This window comes from Cryptomeria japonica, chromosome 7, assembly GCF_030272615.1.
Source record: "Cryptomeria japonica chromosome 7, Sugi_1.0, whole genome shotgun sequence".
NCBI classification, from domain to species: domain Eukaryota; kingdom Viridiplantae; phylum Streptophyta; class Pinopsida; order Cupressales; family Cupressaceae; genus Cryptomeria; species Cryptomeria japonica.
In genome coordinates, this window is record NC_081411.1 from 394468499 (window position 1) to 394487939 (window position 19441).

The 19441-nt window shown below is 42.2% G+C and overlaps 1 protein-coding gene across 4 annotated transcripts in view; it reads right to left on the reverse strand.

Moving 5' to 3' along the window:
- Positions 1 to 19441, reverse strand: part of LOC131041791 (3-isopropylmalate dehydrogenase 2, chloroplastic) — a 105397-nt gene that overhangs the window by 33516 nt on the left and 52440 nt on the right. For all 4 annotated transcript variants that reach the window (XM_057975005.2, XM_057975025.2, XM_057975013.2 and 1 more), the window contains exons 3-4: positions 2813 to 2942; positions 2574 to 2685 (exon numbers count right to left, since the gene is read on the reverse strand). In XM_057975005.2, coding sequence (XP_057830988.1) covers positions 2574 to 2685; positions 2813 to 2942 — 242 coding nt within the window. The remainder of the gene's footprint in view (positions 1 to 2573; positions 2686 to 2812; positions 2943 to 19441) is intronic.

The window sequence follows — 19441 nt, forward strand, 5'->3', positions numbered from 1 at the left end:
AAAAGCTGAGGTAAATGAGACTTATATTAACTCCCTCCCTTGATCAATTTCACTTCAACACAAACCAATTTTTACCAGACTTGATCTCAGCACAGACTCTACACTATAGGCATAGTTGATTCCCACAAATGATATCTAGTTACGATATCTATAAAGACCAACAATATCAAAGTCTCTTAGCACAGATTTGGCAAACCTCACTTGGGCCTGCTCAGGTTTGGACTCAGAGGACTTGCCAAGTACCCAGAGAGTTCCTGTAACCCTAATACAAACTAATAAAACTGATTAAAAAGGAGGTGTTGGAGAAGTCAGGATCTAGCTACATTATATTATTATAAGATATCTGCAAATAAAGATGGACATATTACTTTACTCTCACAGCCAAATTTTTATGCATTGAGAAGTATAATGGAGATAAAGATAATTTACTCAATTTTGTAACTGCTGTATGACACCATGCATAGTAGTTCCAAGAGTATGAAAACTTATCAAATTTGATTGAAAATCCTATCTTATCAGAAGACTCTTGCATTCAAGAGGTACATATGACAGGCCATCTCTTATGTTACAAACAGAAGCTTTTGTATGTCATGAAATAAAGAGGAATAAGCTAAATTATCAAAAAAGTGACATCTGACATACAATGAGAGAATCACTTTACCCGTTAGCAATTAATGTAAGACAATGATCTAGAAATATGCCTCATTGACAAAAATTAAGAACAAAAGATGTATGATTAATAGTCTAATAATACATGTGAAAGAAATTTGGAAACCATAGAAACGAGAATCGGACTCGGCGAGGGTAAAAACTCAGTGCAGACTCGGCAAGTGAAAAACCCAAGAAATTTAGAGATTTTAAGGATTTAAAACTGTTTTCATGCACCCTTTATTAAATAAACCTTAAATACACAATAACATCATCAAATAGAAGCTAATTTGATCACATACACAAGTATACATCGATCACATAAGTATAAACGCAAATTGTAGTTTAAGGAAATAGCACACTTAGATATATAAAATTATAACTATTGTCAAATGTATACAAAACTCATGGAATATGAAATCCATGACATCAAATGTTCCAAACAAATATCAAAACAATAACTAGAACTAGAAGTCTATTTCTTAGAGGAGCCTGCATCCCTCCTACGAAGGCATCTAAGGTAGGTCCTGGATGATATAGCAGCCATAATATTTTTTTAACTACGAATATGCAGAGATTTGCAACAAGAGATATGTATTATGTAGATTTTTATGATCATGATTCATCACTTGCCTATCACTTGCTTATAGTTTGATGGGGGTTTGGTGACAACAAGGTTGAGGGTAGCACCCCTAACAGGGGTCTAAGGGAGAGAGAGAGAGAGAGAGAGAGAGAGGCCTAGACTTGGGGGAGAGAGGAAAGAGTTGGATAGAGAGAGGTAGATAGAGTAGATAGAGAAAGGGAGAGAGATAGGTCTAGAGATAAGGGCAGATAAAGTGAGTGAGATATAGAGAGTAAGAGAATGCTGATAGGAGCCTATTGATTACCGAAATTTGATTGAGTTTGAAAATTTATAAGATAAAACCTAGAATTTGCATTATAACTCCTAGAGATTTGAAGCCACTCTCAAACATCCTGCCAATATATACATGAAATATAACTTAAATTATAAGAATCTTTTTCCTTTCTTATACTTTAATGTTATATTTCATGTATATATTTTCAAGAAGAGAATGAGACTGACTTGAAGAAAAAGATGGTGAGTTACATTTTATTTTTCGTGTATATTCTAGGGGCATGTCATAAACCAAGAATGCATTTAAATTTTGAGATTTAAAATAACAATTTTGAGTCTAGCCGAGTCCAAGAGACAGGACTTGCTCAGACTCGGCGAGTCTAGGGAGTCTGCGAGACAAACTAGGTCTCACCCAAACTTGATCAAGTTTGAGTTTGAGCCCCCAAGACTCACCTAGTCTAGGCGAGCCTTGAAACTTTGGTGAAAACTCATAGTTCATATTTTGTTGGATCTACAACTATAATGGTAGAAAAGTTTAGGAATCAGTGTTGGAATGGTTCTACTAGGGTCTTAATGACGACTCAAAATGTAGAAATAATGAAACTAAAATCTCTCATTAAACACAAACTGGGGACAAGATTGACTTTGCATGATGCCAGATGTAAATGCAACTTTTCAGAATAAGCATTGTAGAGGGAGATTCTCCCTATGTAAAGTTGATAATACAGAATGAAGAAGATTATGGTTTTGGAAAATCATAACCAATCTTTTACATAAAACAAAATGACAAAGAGGAAAATCAGATTTATGGATCAGAACCACTCTTAACCATCTAGTTTTTTGTATTTGAGAAGTAAAAACCCATCTATATACATGGATTCTAAACCAAAAACAGAAACTATAACTTTCAACATAACTATCTTGAACTTTCTCATTCAAAAAGGAAAGAAAAGAACCGAGTCAACCAAAACATTATATGCCAATTGAAAATGTAATTGATTAGGTTTTGGAAAAACTAGATGGAGACAAGCATCCCATGGATGCAAAGCAAGGACCTAATTTTCCATACTTGAGGCAAAACAGTAGCTGGCCGCAGATTTGCAAATACACCAAGACCAGCACGAAGTCCAAGCAATCCGCGCTCTGGCCTTAAGTGAGGTTCATTATTATCCCACTTATACCTGCAAAAAGTATATGTTCACACCCAAGCTCAGAAAGAAGTAAATGACACAACAATGCGGTAGTTTATATGAAACCAAAACACAAGTGAAAAGCTATTAATTAGGGGGATACTGAAATGTTACAAACCCGCCAATAGCTGCAAGCAACACTGCATCTGATTCTTTGCAGGCAAGCAAAGTTTCATTTGGTAAGGGATCTCCTGCTGCATCTATTGCAGCTCCACCCACTGGCATTTCAGTGAACTTAAAGTCGATTTCTGCAACCAACGTGCTTTATGAACTTAAGTTCTATTCAATTCAGATGCTAGAAAATAACATTTCATAGAAAATAATATACATAACCATCTTTCAAGTCAGTTTGTTTTGTTATATTTTAAAAATGTGGAACTAGCAAGCATGTAATTTTATATTCTTTTAGGCAAATTGCTACCGTAATACTAATCACAGATCAAAAGTTATAAGTTTGGCATCAAACTCCAACATATTGGGACTGGGGTGTTACATAGCTTCAAAAGAAAAAAGTAAGGTCACAAGTCAGGAGACATGAGAGCTTAATATCCTTAATATATCAACCAATCCTGATTTGCAATTCATGGAGAAAGCCTGAAAATATGCATTCTTCTCACAATCCATAAACTATGTGCTTCCAGGTTTCTGAAAATGCTCTCACAAGCTTCCAAAAGCTTAATCATTGAATGATAGACAGCTCCCAGTTTGCAAGAACCCTTGATCGACTAGTGGCTAAGAATCAGAAATCCTCCCCACAGCTGCCTTTTGCCATGTCATAATAAATGGATCATGACAATGTATTTGCACCACTCTCCTACATGGCACCGTATGAACTTTTTGACAGGAACTTACAAGTAATCGCTGATAGGAGAACAGAAATAAGTGTAGTAGTTACTAGCAAGCATGTAATTACCAAATAGTTATTCTGTTGAACATTTTTATTAAAAATGAAATAAGTCATCTAAAACTGTTCTTGTTAGAGTGGATTGAGTTGCATGGAACCGAGATGACCTTTTGTTCTCTCAGTCATGCAACTATATTTGTTGTGTGTTGAGCTTCATTTTATGAAGTAGATGATCTTAGGCCCATAGCTAGAATTTAGGGAAAGTCATCAACGCAAATTACAATTCTCAACATTACAGACCAGCACCAAGTACTGCCATCTATTCACATTCAAAAGCTCGCTAAATAACCACTGCCAGGATTAGGGTTTATGCTTTGATTTTTGCAGACATTCAGAGTACTGTGAACAAAGTTTTGCAAAATATCAAAGTCAGTCCAAATTACCAAAGATGCTTCGAATTTGTTTCTCAGAAAATGTCAATTGTGGTATGGAGAATGCTGAGATAAAAATTCTCTATTTCTGCCAGAAGCTAGAGATAAAAGCACAGTTACCAGGAGATGGGACCAATACTAGTACAGGAGACCAAGATCGGTATCATTACACCATTTTCATACAAAGTTAGAAATAGGTAATTTGCGATGGCAAAATAACAAAATATTTAAACATATAATTTAATTTAGAAAAAAATAATTAAAAAAATGAAAAAGCAACTTTGAAAAATCAAAATATCAAAATCTTTAAATTAAAAAAAATTAATTTTAAAGCAAAGTTTCTGGTTCTAGTTCAGATCCTCATTTAAGTTCACAGATTTGTGTTGGCGGCATATTGTATGTATGGGAATAAAAAGTAATTAAGTAATTAGGAAGTACTTTGTTTAGTGATGTAACCGAGGGTAGGTAGTTACAACTTACGGGTGCAACGGTTGTCCCTCGCACCCCCTCGGTGCCTTTATATACCATGTGATGTAACTTGCCATTATTACGATCATGAATGGAATGGTATCTTTTCTGTTGGCTAGCATTTGATATACATTGTGTGACTTAATATATTATGACTGTGTTTATCTGAAATCTATGGCATTACTGTTCTTTGTCATGTATTCTGTCTGCATGCATTAAACTGTTCAGAGGGCAAACATTTGGCGTCGTTGCCGAGTTAAACCTGGGAATGACGGGAGTATACTACATGGCACAACGATAATGGGCCAACCATTGAATGAAGGAAGGAGCAGCCCTGAGGAAGACGAACCCAAAGAATTGTTTGAAGGGGAAAGGGCATTGACGGTAGACTTTAGGTGCATACTGCAAGCGTCCATTGAAACTCACGTACAAAGGGAAGCAACACGATAAGACATCCCTAAGAGCGTTGTGTGGAGTGCCCTTGGCGTAAGTTCAGCAGTAAACCAATTGATAATAACCTGCCCAACCTATTGGCACAAGCTTTCCTGGCCCTTCAAAACCGTCGAGAGGAAACATACCGTGAGAACCGGTGGCAACAAAGCTTACAACAGTTCAACGCGAGGAGTCGGCGCGAGGAGGAAGAACGTGACGAAAGCTGCCGGCGAACCTTCAATCCCACGGAACGAAGGAATTGATGCCCGTGATGCTGAATAAGGACAGAAACCGTGTGCCGAAGGGACAAGAAGAAGCCGGGCACGAGGCAGCAGCGAGGGCACTAAGGTTGGAGCAACAAGCCAAACGTTGAAGGCGGCTAAAGAAGGAAGCAGGAATGGCAATGATGGCTCAAGTGGCAAGGGCCAAGTTTCTGTGTTAATACAAACCACTAGGAAGCGGTTGGGGGACCTTTCCCTCATGTTGGAGGAGATTGGCGACGGGAGTACGATAGAGCTGTACACGCCATTTAGAGGTGACGAGACCAAGAGAGAAGAGGAGACTGAAACCGAGAACAGAGAAGTGGGAGATACTGATGCGACTAAAGGTGTCGAGAGGACACAAGAGCACGGTAGTAGAAGCAATTTGTTCGGTTCAGGCTCATCACACCCTGGTAGTCAAAGTAACCAGGGGGGATGCAACGTACCAAATCTCAACGGACCACTTTCTAGAGGACCAGTTTCTGGAGGGTCGAGTTCTAGAGGGCAGACTGGGCCACAGCCAAGGAGCATAATGGCGAATAGGCAGAAATTGCCTAAATTCACTGGAGATGGGAAGGAAGATCCTATACGGCATTGTCGGACATGTGAGACGATCTGGTCGGCCAATGGAGTAGCCGACAAAGCTGAATGGGTGGTGCAGTTCCCCGCCACCCTACGCGGGGTAGCCATCGACTGGTACTCCGATACAGATAAGACGAAGGTAGGAACTTGGGACGAGTTACAAAAAGCCTCCAAGACAGAGTTTCGACTTCTTCAAGATGATAATGAAATCGTCACAAAAATCCTGAGTACGAAACAAGGAAAACACGAGACAGTTAGAGCATTTAGCCGCCGATTGAAGGAACTGTTGGGAAAGATGGACAACCAGCTGGCTGATGGATTAAAGAAAAGGTGATTCGTGGAGGGTCTGAAATCATCCCTTAGAAAGAAAATGAAAATTGTACCACCCATGTCCTATGAAGATGCCTATAACCACACGATGGACCTGGAAAGTGAAGGCAAGACATCTAGTAAGAAGAAAGACAAGTCCTTTGGTGATGAGGAATCCTCAGATGGAAGTAGTAGCGATGAGGGATCCAGCAAGAAGGTGCAAGCCCTCCAGAATGACATGCACCGCATGATAAAAGAATTTAAAAGTTTGAAGGGAAGCACGAGCAAGAATGAGAAAGTGTGGTGCACCGAGTGTAAGGAGGAAGGTCATACAAAAGGCACCTGTCCTAAAAAGGCCTTCTGTGAAATTTGCCAAGTGTTGGGACACTCCACCAAAGAGTGTCCCTACAATATGAAGACACGAGGGAATCAGGTGCTCTTCACCTAGGAGCAGTTGTCACCATCCGCTGTTGCAGGCACATCCCAACCCCAAGCCAACACCACGACATCATCCGGTTGTTACAGAGGTAACTAAAGGGGAGGAAGAGGCAACAATAACAACAACAATAATCGAAGCCGGATGCAATACGATGCTAAAGGACGGCCAATGATTCAATGTCGGGCCTGCAACTAGTGGGGGCATTTTGCGTGGGATTGCCAGAAGGTTGAAACCCCTCAGAACTTGTGCAGATGGTGTGGTCCTGGCGACCACAACGACACAAATTGCCCCAAGCCTGGAGTGAATCTATTAAATATTGAGAAACCTAGTGAGGAAAAGGAGGTGTTGGCACTCACCCGAGCACAAGCAAAGAAGACCACCTACCCGAACCCTCATACAGAAAAAGAAAGAGCACTGGAGGCAAAGGGTGAGATTAAACGAGGCATGATGACAGAACAACGGGCAACTACGGAGGCGGTGAGCACCTCATCCTGTACAGAGGCGGAGAAAAATATTATGCGGCAAGTCTTGCAGATGGAGGTACCAATAAAGGTGCAAGACCTTCTCAAAACAATGCCACAACTGAGGACTGCCATCCTGAGCTCTGTGCAAAAGATGCCCCACACATTTTCCTACACATCTTCAAACCAACTAGAAGTCCCAGTTAGCCCTTCGGCTGACCCAATGCTGCTGGCTGTCAATAGTGGTCAACACCCTGTGGTGGTAGAGATGGGTATCCTTGGGGCCATTCTTACGGACACCATCGTGGAGGGAGGATTCGGAGTAAACGTGTTGCCGGAGGAAACGTGGAAGAAGCTGGGAAAGCCGACACTATGGCCACCCACATTCAATCTGGTGGGAGCAGACCAGCATGGTATTAAGCCACTTGACACCCTAATGACCCAACAAGTGACCATTGGCACACAACCCTTCTTACTAGATTTTGTGGTAATCCCCCTTAAGAAGAAGGGCTATGACGCCATCTTGGGGAGAGGGTGGTTGGTGACGACCAAAGTAAATCACAATTGGAAGAGGAACACCTTATCCATGGAGAAAGGTGGGCGGAAGTATGTCATTGATCTACGCACACAAATGGTAAGCGAGGAGTTAGCGTCTTCCTCGGAGTCTGAATCAGAGGAAGAGACGATGGGTGTGGATGAGGGGAAGGAGTCGATGGAACCAAATAGTGAAGGAGTGTTGGAACTCAATGGTTGCTCAGATGACATGTGCTAATTAAATGGACTCTTCCATTGGCAGATGGAGGACTATGAGTTGTTCCAATGCAACATGCTCCAGATAGAAGAGTCGGATGAGAAAGATGTGTTCCCACCAGAGTAAGAAGAATACAGAGAAGGGGAGGCCCGAGTGGATGACGCTTCTGCACATCAGTTTGAGAAAGACAAACCTATTAAGTATGAGGAGTCCAAGTTGAAGGTGACCAACCTCGAAAAGGAAGACCCGAAAAACATATTGGTGGGGGACGATTGGGATCCCGTGTTAAAGGCAATAGCTTTCAAAATCTTCTTGGAGTATAACGATGTTTTCGCCTGGACATATAAAGATCTGAAAGGAGTGCCCCCCGAGATGTGTGTACATCGCATTCAACTGGTACCTGGAGCCTAGCCGGTGTGGAAGAGGCCGTATCGGATGAACAGAAACTATGCCACAAGGGTCAATGAGGTAATAGAGAAGATGTTGGAAGCTGGCATCATCTTTTGGGTCCAGACCAGCAAATGGGTGTCTCTGATTATCATTTCCTTAAAGAAAGAGGCCAATCAAATCTGGATCTGTGTCGATTTTTGGTGCCTGAATGCAATCACTATCATACCCTTCACGAATAGCATATTGGAAGAGGTAGCCGGCCACGAAATGTATTCCTTCATGGACGGGTTTTCAGGATACAACCAAATCTCGATCACCGAGGAGGATAAGCTCAAGACCACCTTCGTGGTGGAGGATGGCGTGTACTCATATAACCGGATGACATTTGGTCTATGCAATGCGCCTACAACTTTTCAAAGGATCATCCTGCACATCTTTGACAAGATGTCCGTGGGAAACTTTAAGGCTTTCCTCGACGATTGGTCGATTTACAGTGGGCAGAACACACATCTAATAGCCCTAAGGGAATGCATGGAGAGATGTCGGGGGGCAAGATTGGCACTCAACCCTAAGAAGTGCAGATTTATGGTGCCGCAAGGCAAACTGCTCGAGCACATTGTTTGTAAAGCGGGGTTGAAGACAAACCCTGATAAGGTTCGGGTGATCGTGGAGATGGAGTCACCCACAGATGTCACAAGGGTAAAATCTTTCTTGGGTCATATTGGTTACTATAGAAGGTTTATAAAGAATTTTGCTTAGATATCCTACCCCTTGGATAAACTAACTCGAAAGGGTGAACCGTACATATGGGGGATCCCGAAAGGCGAAGCTTTTGAGGAGTTGAAGACCAGGCTGGTGGCGGCCCCTATCCTTGCATACCCCAATCGGGACAAGGAGTTTCATGTCCATGTGGATGCCTCCAATTTCGCAATTGATGCCACATTAGCTCAGGTGGGTGACCATGGACTAGACCATCCAATCTATTTTGCGAGTAGATTATTGTCTAAGGTTGAAAAGAATTACAGCACAATGGAGCGAGAGGCCCTAGGAATGGTATATGTCGTGCAGAAATTCAGACATTAACTTCTGGCAACACTATTCACATTGTATGTGGACCACTAGGCACTTATGTATCTAGTCAATAAACCAATTATTCAAGGAAGGATCAGCAGATGGTTGCTCCTATTGCAAAAGTTTACATTCACCATCATTGTACGACCCAAAAAAAGCCATGTGATAGCTGACCAACTATCAAGGATAAGGTCGGGGGAGCCGCCAGAGGGGGTTAATGATGAATTTCCAGATTCTCATCTATTCTGGATCGCAGTACTACCATCATGGTATGCTGCTATTGGGGAATATCTCTCCACCTTCGTGTTCCCGCAAGGTATGCCACCTGGAGAACGGAGGAAACTCGTGTTAAGAAGTCATACATTCTAGTTAATTAGTGGAATGTTGTACAAAATGGGGCTCGACCAGGTGTTGCGTATGTGTGTTATGGAGGAAGAGGTGTGTGATGGAGGAAGAGTTGCCTAGTGTTCTGAGAGAGACACATGAGGGCCCCGCGGGAGGCCATATGGGACCCGACACTACCGCACGAAAGGTGCTACTTGCAGGTCTATGGTGGCCCACACTGTATAATGACGCCAGAGAATGGGTAGTGGATTGTGACACGTGTCAAAGAGTCGGAAAGCCGCTGAAGAGGGATTTCATGCCACTCAACCCCTCGCATGGTCAAGAGTTATTCGAGCGCTGGGGGCTGGATTTTATTGGGCCACTCAAGGCCAGTCGTGCCACTACATTGTGGTAGCCATGGAGTATTTAACCAAATGGGTAGAAGCACGGGCCCTGCCTGACAACTCGGCTGTTAGTACCACAAAATTCATTTATGAACAGATAATCACGCGATACGGCATCCCCATCCAGTTGACCCGTGACAAAGGTGGACACTTTGTGAACCGCATCATCAAATTGCTCACGACTGAGTTCAAAATTGTTCACTCGTTGTCCAGCCCTTATTACCCACGAGCCAATGGCCAAGCCGAGGCTACCAACAAGATTCTAGTCGGAGTGATCTATAAGTCGTGCGGTGTCGAGGGAGAAGACTGGGAGGAAAAGTTACCCTCTGTTTTGTGGGCCTACCGCACCACCTACAAAATGACTACAGGCCAGACGCCATTTCAACTCATGTACGGGCAAGAAGTTGTTGTACCAGCAGAGTTCATGGTGCCAAGCCTTTGCATCGCCATTGAGAACAGACTCGAGGATATGGAGAGCCTAAGAGAGAGGTTATATGTCTTGAACAAATTGGACGAGAAAAGGATGATGGCTCAGTGGGCCACCGAGGCAGCCCAACAACACAGGAAGATGTGGCATGATAAACACTTAGAGCGGATGAGGCTCACCTTGGGACAACTCGTGTTGAAATACAATGGGCGCAATGAGATTAAACCCAGCAAATTCAAGGTAAGGTGGTTAGGGCCGTATAAAGTTCGAGAAGTGGCTGAGAATGGGTCAATCAAGTTGTGGACACTGGATGGGCAGGAGGTTCCGGACGGCGTTAATGGGTCGAAACTAAAATCATGAGCGCAGGCAAAGGACCGGCCCAAAATCTTCTCGTCGCTCTACTTAGGTAAAAATTGAAAATTATTTGAATAGAAAAACAAAAAACAAAAAAAATTTATTTAAAAAAAAAAATGAAAAAACGAATCACCATACGGTACATGCTTACCGTATTGCGAAAAGTGAAGAAAGAAAAAAAATAATCGTACCGTACGGCGGATAAAGGAAAAAAAAAAGGGCTCATGGTATATACTTACCGTACGGTGGACAAAATTGAAGAAAATAATCACCGTACGATATATACTTACTATACGACGGAGAAGAATAAAGAGTTGTCATACAGTATTGTCGGATGTATGGTGGAGAAAGGAATCACCGCACAGCATATATTCATCGCACGAGAAAAAATACCGTACGGCATATCCTCACGGAAATTCTCGCTCGGCATACACTCACCGTACACCACACAACGGAGGGGGAAAGAATTAATGTATAGTGCAGTACGAACCATAGGCGCACGGAGTACGGCGAAGGGTCACGGTACGACGACGAAAGCAAGATAAAATCGGCAAATCATGGGGTAGCATTCGGAGAAAGCCACATATTGAGGGGGTAACCACATGCTGAAATTGTTTCCCTAACCCTATTTTTTTTATATTTAAAGGCACAAGAGACAAAAGCGAAATCAATTAATGGACCCCAGCGAAGGAAAGAATTGGAAAAGACAGTTGCAGTAGTTACCTGCTACAGTGTCGTCACCCTCTGCCAACAAGAAAGCTATTCGGATTCTGCCTTCAGGTGTGAAAGTAAGGGGCGGCATGGCTGACAGTAGCAAAGGCAAGGGCAAAAAGGTGAGACCCAAAGTACAAAATCAGATGGCAGCGAAAAATGATGTGACCATAGACACCATTACTTTCGAGGGTTTGAGTGGAGCAGATTGTAGAAAATGGTGGAACGAAACCCCGCATGATGATCCCATGAAGGCACAGTTGCGACATGCACGGGTACATTGGGCCATCCAAATGCCCATATTTTGCATCAAAGATTTTGAGGTCATGCTAAGGGTTATGATTCGTGCATAGACAGCCACATGCGGCAGTCAGTGTTTGACTATGAGCACCACCAGGTTACGATCTCTTTCGCTTCCACAGAGTTCACAAGGGTTTTTGGTATCCCAGGAACGCAAGGGAAGAAAGTAGATAAGGGCCAGAAGATATCCCCAGATTTCAAGGATACACTCTTGAAGTTGATGTGCAGGGATGACCTCACACAGGTCGAGCTCGATAGCCTCCAGCACGCAAGCAAGGGAAGAGGCCTAAAGAAGTCCTTTTTACAAGAGGGAGAATGGCAGTGCCTCCTGGATGTGTTGAAGAGCCGCTTGATGGGAGCCAGTAAGGCTTCGGACATTGCCATGGCGCAAGTTGTACTAATGAAGGGCATCCGCAATGGCATGGTATATGACTGGGCATCTGTGCTTGCTGATAGGATGGAGGAATTTATGACCTTGCAACACGAAACTTTCTATATGTCGTACCATGCCATTGGACTCTTCTTGGATGTAGTGCGTCTTTAGATATCGCCAGAGACACAACACTTGGCACCACACAACCGTGTACACCCTGGACAGCCACCTATATTCTATTGGCTTCATTTAGATACCTTGGCACCGAGTGGAGATCCACAATCAGGCAAGAAATGGAAGCAAAGGGTGGTGGTGTCCAAGTCTGAGCCGGAGTCGGAGTCCGAGCCTAGTGACCAGAGTGAGGAAGCGAGTGAAAAGGACTTCGTAGATATGTCACAGGCCACAGAGGGTAGTTTCAGGATGGTAGGTAGAGGCGGACATCAGGTGGAGGAGGAGACCATGGTGACATCTCCCGCAGTTGCGCAGACAACCACATCTCCACCTCCCGCATTTGTGCCAGCAGCGGCAACCACACCGCCCTAGAGTGAGTTACCCCAACAAACGACATTATCAGGTGCCACGGTAGCCCCTCGGACTCTACCACCTCGACCAACAATATTGGCAGTGCCTGTTCCTGGGTTTGGGTAGGCCCGAACACTAGTGATTATGATCCCCAGACACATGGCCACGGCATTGGTAGCCCTACCAGGAGCACCAGAGCCTCAAACGGTAGCGGTAGGAGGCAGGAGTCCCACAACAGCAGTACAGGCAAGGACCAGTGGGGAGACGGTTGGTAGTGAGGCTACAGTACCATTGAAGCATCCCGGAGGGAGTGGTACCCCTTCTCAAGCGGATATGAGTGCCTGGCTGAGTCGGTATAAGATGGCCCCGATGGCACCAGTTGGAGCAGTTGTCCTCTCCCCACGACGTGAGTTGTCGAGCCCTCACGATATTGTAGACTTGGTCAAAGATAACTCACCAAAGAACTCGCAACTAGTGCAGGGAGACCATTCACCCATTCGTGAGTTGGTGTTGAGTCCCAAGCAGGAGCAGGTTTAGATATAGAGCCCCCCTCATGATGAGTCACTGCAAAGTCCTCACTAGGATACCAAGGAGCACGGTGTCCCCGCATCTCCAAGAGTGGAGGGTGACAAGGATTTGGAGTAGTTTATTGCGGACATGGTTGTCAGAGCCCGGAGGATTGTAGCCTCGGCACGGTCCCAAGGAGATGCCCAGACAGACAAACAGTTGGAGCAGCTGCTTGGGTTTATGAGGGACACATGCACGGCACACTTTGCCAAGTGTTTTGAGTCAAGGGGGTGGCCTACTACGGAGACCTTGCAGATGCTGCAAGATTGGGGCCTTCGGGAGCAGATTGACGAGACTAGTACACAGTCACTATTGCAGAGGATAGAGAAGGTCTTCTGTGAGACAGACTATGAGCTGAGGAGGACACAGTATATTGCTCAGGGTACGCAGACCCAGCGACAGGAGGTTGTGTCAGCCAGGGTGGAGTTGGCTGCTCGACTCCAGCAGATGGAGGAGTCGCACAGGGAGCAGTTGGCTTGGGAGAAGGCCTCGTGGGTCACAGAGAGAACTACCTTGGAAGCAGAGTTGGCCGAGGAGAGGTCGGCAAAGGATGCCTTAGGGACACGGTTGGAGGAAGCCCAGGAGGACAAGGCTATGTTGGAGAACCGTCTCGCTAGTGCCTTGGAGATGGTGGAGAAAAAGGATAAGGAAGTCTTGGAAGCCGCGATGATGGTGAAGACGACTATGGAGCGACAGATGGTTGCAGAGCGGGACTTGAAGTTGAGGACTGAGCAGGTCTACGAGTTACAGGGACGCCTGGCAGCCACACCACGAGCATCGGCACCATCCTCGCCAGAGAGGCTTCCTCAACCCCATTCTCAGTCTTGATTCTTTTTCTTTTGATCCTCCCGTTTTTGTTCTCAGTCGTCAAGAGACGACCTTGTTTTTTTGGGGGGGATGATGTTGGCGGCATATTGTATGTACGAGAATAAAAAGTAATTAAGTAATTAGGAAGTACTTTGTTTAGTGATGTAACCGAGAGTAGGTAGTTACAGGTGCAACGGTTGTCCCTCGGACCCCCTCGATGCCTTTATATACCATGTGATGTAACTTGCCATTATTACAATTATGAATGGAATGGTATCTTTTATGTTGGCTAGCAATTGATATACATTGTGCAACTTAATATATTATGACTGTGTTTATCTGAAATCTATGGCATTACTGTTCTTTGTTATGTATTTTGTCTGCATGCATTAAACTGTTCGCCCAGAGGGCAAACAATTTGGTCTGTGGATCAGGCAAAAAAATATAAAAAATCATAAATATTATCAAAATACAAGAATATTAGAGCCAATGTACATATTTTATTATATTTTTAATATACAATAAATATAAGCCTTATACAATATTAGCTAAGTTGCCAGTTCGGGTTCAAGAACCCGAATTGCCAATGTACATATTGTATATTAAAAATATTATGAAATATATATATAAGAATGTCACAGCATCATATAAAAAACAAAATCACCATAAACTTGTTAGATCTTGTCTGTGAGTTACAAGTTACAGCAGAAGAAGTATTGATTCTATTGAATGTATACAAATCATATCAGACTACTGATGATCATGAAAGTGGCATGGGGGTAAAGAGCAAATTGCAATTTAGCTTATGTTTATTTTAGGAGAAGATTGGGACTCTAAATCTGTGTGGAGATCAGCTATTCTATTAAAAGTATTGTGTATATCTCAGATCGTCAGGTCTGATACAAGTTCAGGGAATTTTGTATTCAGTGGGTCCAACTGCTTAAGTGTGTAAATCATAAGTGAGCTCAAGAAACTAAATATTTTTGTTGCTGTTCATAAGCCAAGGATTGTAAATCAGAATGAACTAATGCATGGGTATTATGCTGTTGTGATTGAGCACTGCTCCAATACATTGTATAAGGATTAACAAGTGAGATCAGAACTCAATTGTTTGCTGCTCTATTTTATCTTGCTTCAGACGTAAAAAAATTTGAATAAATCTATCAATTGTTTGTTGTTCTTAATAATTTTAAGTCTAAAACCTGCATGATAACTTGCAAAACAATCACACAAATTTGCAAGTCTGAAACACATATCTCTTCAAACAAGAAACCCTCGTTACTGTAAATTTTATTAAATTTGCAACAACAAAAAAACATAAATTTGGGCGCCGAAACGTCCAAGTTCGCTCTGGACGAACCTATTCGCCCAGGATGAACCTATTTACCCTAGGTTCCCCCAGGACAAACTGGCTTGCCTACGAACGAACCCTAGCCAAACCCAAAGGTGAACTGGACTAGGACCCGAACCCGAACCGAACCAATACCAAGCCCTAAACTCGGTGAACCTTGCAACATAGAATATTAGTGAAGCTAATATATAATATCATAATAAAATTATAAACAATTTAATATTAATTTTATTATATCTAATATAATTTTAAATTATAAAGTAAATATCAATATTTTATTAATTTTAAAAATTATTTAACATCCATTATTAATAACTTTTTTTTTATATTAAATATAAGGAGAGAACGGTTACAGTATCACATTTATCATAACAGTATTAAGTACTCCATGTCAAGGAGACAATTTATATGTAATTCGACAAACTAATAGTCTAACATACTAATAAGTCCTATGCCTTTGTACAATAAACCATAGACAGCAACCCAAACACAAAAGGGGCCCTATACATCGACGCATGTACAAAAAGAGTCATTCACATATGAAAGTTGTGCCCTTACATTGAGGACCATATACAAAATAAATTTTGCACCTATACATCCATTTGGTTCCTATACAAAAAAACTGACATAAACATAAACATCATATAACTAAGACACTGACTCATAGACAGTAAACACGGTTTAGTCTTCAATCCATGTTGTTCACCCTAAGGGACCTTCCATCCAGATGATGCTCCTGTTCTAGTTCACCACTCCAACTGTAGCTAACTGTTGAGCCTAATACTGTCTTTCCACTCGCTTACCTTCATTAATCTCATTCATTGGGAACTCCAAAGCATTAACAAATGGAGATCTCTCTATCTTAAATTTGGAGCATTTGTACCTATGAGACAACTTTAAGAGATATATTTTGGTTGTGCCATCCTTAATGAATCTCTCAAACTTCTTCTTTGCAAGCCTCATAACAATGGTGACCTGAATTTCAACATTGTAAACAATGAGTCTTCTTAAAGACTCCGTAAGCAACCTATCCTTACCCTGGAAATTATCCTCATTCCTAATGGACCAGATAACCCAAAGTATCTCACATGCTAAAAGAGACCAAAACAGATTACTATCCTTTTAAATGCCATAATTGAAACAGAAAACAACATCATAATAAGAGAATTTATCAAAAAAGTTGATCCCAAAGATGTTCCAGATTTCCTTAGCTACAACACAGTCAAAAAAGATATGCATAGTAAATTCGGTAACTTTGCAAATACTACAAACATAATTAGCCTGTTGTTTATTTTTTATAGGTAACCTATGAAGATTAAACAACCATTTAATCTTTTCTTTTTTAGTGTGATATTATTGCCCCATAGGAAGGTAAAAACTTTATGCCAGTTATCATTACTGCAGTTCAAATTCCATAGCGTTAATATGAGTAATCAAATCAATATTGCAGCATAGAGTGTCATAAATCGCTTTTGCTTTGGTGTTCATCAGCAGAGAACCATCCATCCATGTGAACGATTTGAATCTATCGTCCACCATTGAACACTGCTTGGCCAGTTGTAGTTTGATACAGGCTTCTCTCAGGACAGAATAGGTTCTCCAGTTGGAGGAAGGCAGGAGATATTTCTGATTGAGAACATTCCAAGAAATTAGTTGGCCATTAATAATAATATCATTAACACAAGAGATGCCATTAATATTCCAACTTTTAGCAGAACACCCTTGAATAAGGGCAAGGGGCCTACCTTTATGGGTTAAGTTCCACCAGATGGACCTCTCACCACATAAAGTATTATCATTATTGAAGATTCTGTTATGAGAAATCAGGCTTCTAATAGACTCCCAGTCCTTCCATATTACCTTGAAGACATTAAAGCCGGTTGGGGAGATAGGGAAAGTACCAACAATGAGGTCACTTAAGGGAAGCAACTTCTAGGTCTTGGCCTGTTTAGGAATAGCAAGCCTTATATTATTTCTAATAAGGACCTTCCATGGCTCATTACCCTCCAATGCATGAAAGATCCATTTGGCGGCTAATGCAATCCCTTGCATCTTAAGATCCTTCAGACCCAAGCCACCCATCTTCTTACTTAGGCAACACCATTTCCATTTGACCGAATGCCACTTCTTATTGCCTCTACCATCAAACCAAAGAAAATTCCTGATAACTTTCTGAATATCATTGATTTGGTAATTGTTGAACATTCAAACAAAAGCATGGTAGAGATTACAAGAGAGAGAATCTTCTAGCACACCTGCATTCTGCCAGCCATAGACAGGTACTACCTGTTCCATTTCGCCAACTCATTCTCAATTTTCCCCTTGATCCACATCCACGTCTCTTTCACACATGCGTTAACGGCTAAAGGAATGCCCAGGTACCCAACTTGTTTAAAGGGACCCCCCCATTGATAGTTGTAACTACTGAGCCATACGGGGGGGCATCATCCCACCCAAGCAAGGTGGATTTGGCAGAAGATATCTTGGCCCCTGAGGCATCATAGAAGAGGTTAAGTTTCAGCATCAAGGAATCCATGTTTGCCTCTTCAAGTTCTAAGAATAGTGTTGTGTCATCAGCGAACTGAATATTGGTTAGGTCCTCTTTGTTAGGCAAGGAGATGCCCTTGACCTTTGGGGCAAGAGTAGATTCTCTAAGGAAATAAAATAGCATCAAATGCTATAACAAATAGGGCAGGAGCTAGAGGGCACCCTTGCCTGATGGACCTTTTCTAACTTAAGAGGCTGAGTACGGGATCCATTGACCTCAACTACGCAGAAGCATCATTAAACAAAATTTGATCCATCTAGCAAAACTCCTTTGGGAAACCAAATGCTTCCAACATCATGAGTAAGAAACTCCATTCTATCCAATCATATGCCTTCTCAAAATCAATAAAAAACATAGCTACTTTTTGGTTGGTAGATTTGGCCTAATTCATTGCTTCCCAACTGGTGATGAGATTCTCAAGTATGTATCTGCCCTTGATGAAACCAGTCTGAGTATTACTCACAAAGTTGGGTAAGATATCCACCAATCTAAGCACAATAATCTTTGCTAGGATTTTACATGACTCATTTAACAGTGTAATGGGCCTCCAATTTTTGATGAGAGACTTGTCCCCATCTTTGGGGAGTAGTTTAGTCACCCCTTTATTGATATCAGTTCCCAATGATCCCCTAATCAATGCTTCCTCATATACTTGTAGTAGGTCCATGCCTATCCAAATTTTAGCATCTTTGTAGAACTCAATAGGCAAACTGTTGGTGTAAATAATTATTCATCATGGATATTATTACACTTACTTAAGTTTACTTAGGATAATGCATTTTATAGTAGTTTGGATATGAGACACTTGGGTGTTTGTGCCACATTGGGATAGTGTGTGTAGGAGAAATTCCACCTCTTATGGTGTTGATCTTGTTATTACACTATCATATCCACTTATTGTGGAGTGATAATTCCACCTTCGGTGGGTGATCCACCTCATGTGGAATATTATATTATTTCTCCTACCTACCCACACCTATTTCCTACCTACCCTTGTTTCTTATTGAGCCACATGTCATATTTGTGTGCTCATACATATCCCTAGCCTTGCCTATATAAGCAGGCTCATCTACATTGTATGTAACAACGATAATCCAGTTGATTGTTGATCATTTTCTATTGATGAGAATACAGTTTATTCTTGTCCCATATTATGTCTCTATCTTGTACATTTCATTGACCTCTTGATCTTGGCAAAATCCAACATGGTATCAGAGCTATTGGAGTCTCATTGATTCGTCTTGAAGAGGCATTATTGTGACGTTAAGAGGCAGATCTGAGGAGCATCATCATTTGGAGGCGTCCTAGACCAGATCCGACCTCAACATTGCGTCCGGAAGGCCATTTCCATGAATTTTGGTTATAAAGTTGGCCTATTTTGGTGAGGAAAATTTTTTTTCCCCAATTTTGCTTATTCGTACGGATTTTCGAATTTTATATATATTTTCCTAAAAAAAAAAAAAAAAGGCGCCCCACGACCTCCGGCTCCGCCCGTCCGTGCAGGAGCCACCGCCGCCGACTCCAGCACCTGCGCCACCGTTCGTGCACCTCCTAGACTCGGCTCCTCCAGCGGCGCCCGCTACGCCGCCTCTCCGCGCCGCTTGACCGCACCGCAGGCTTC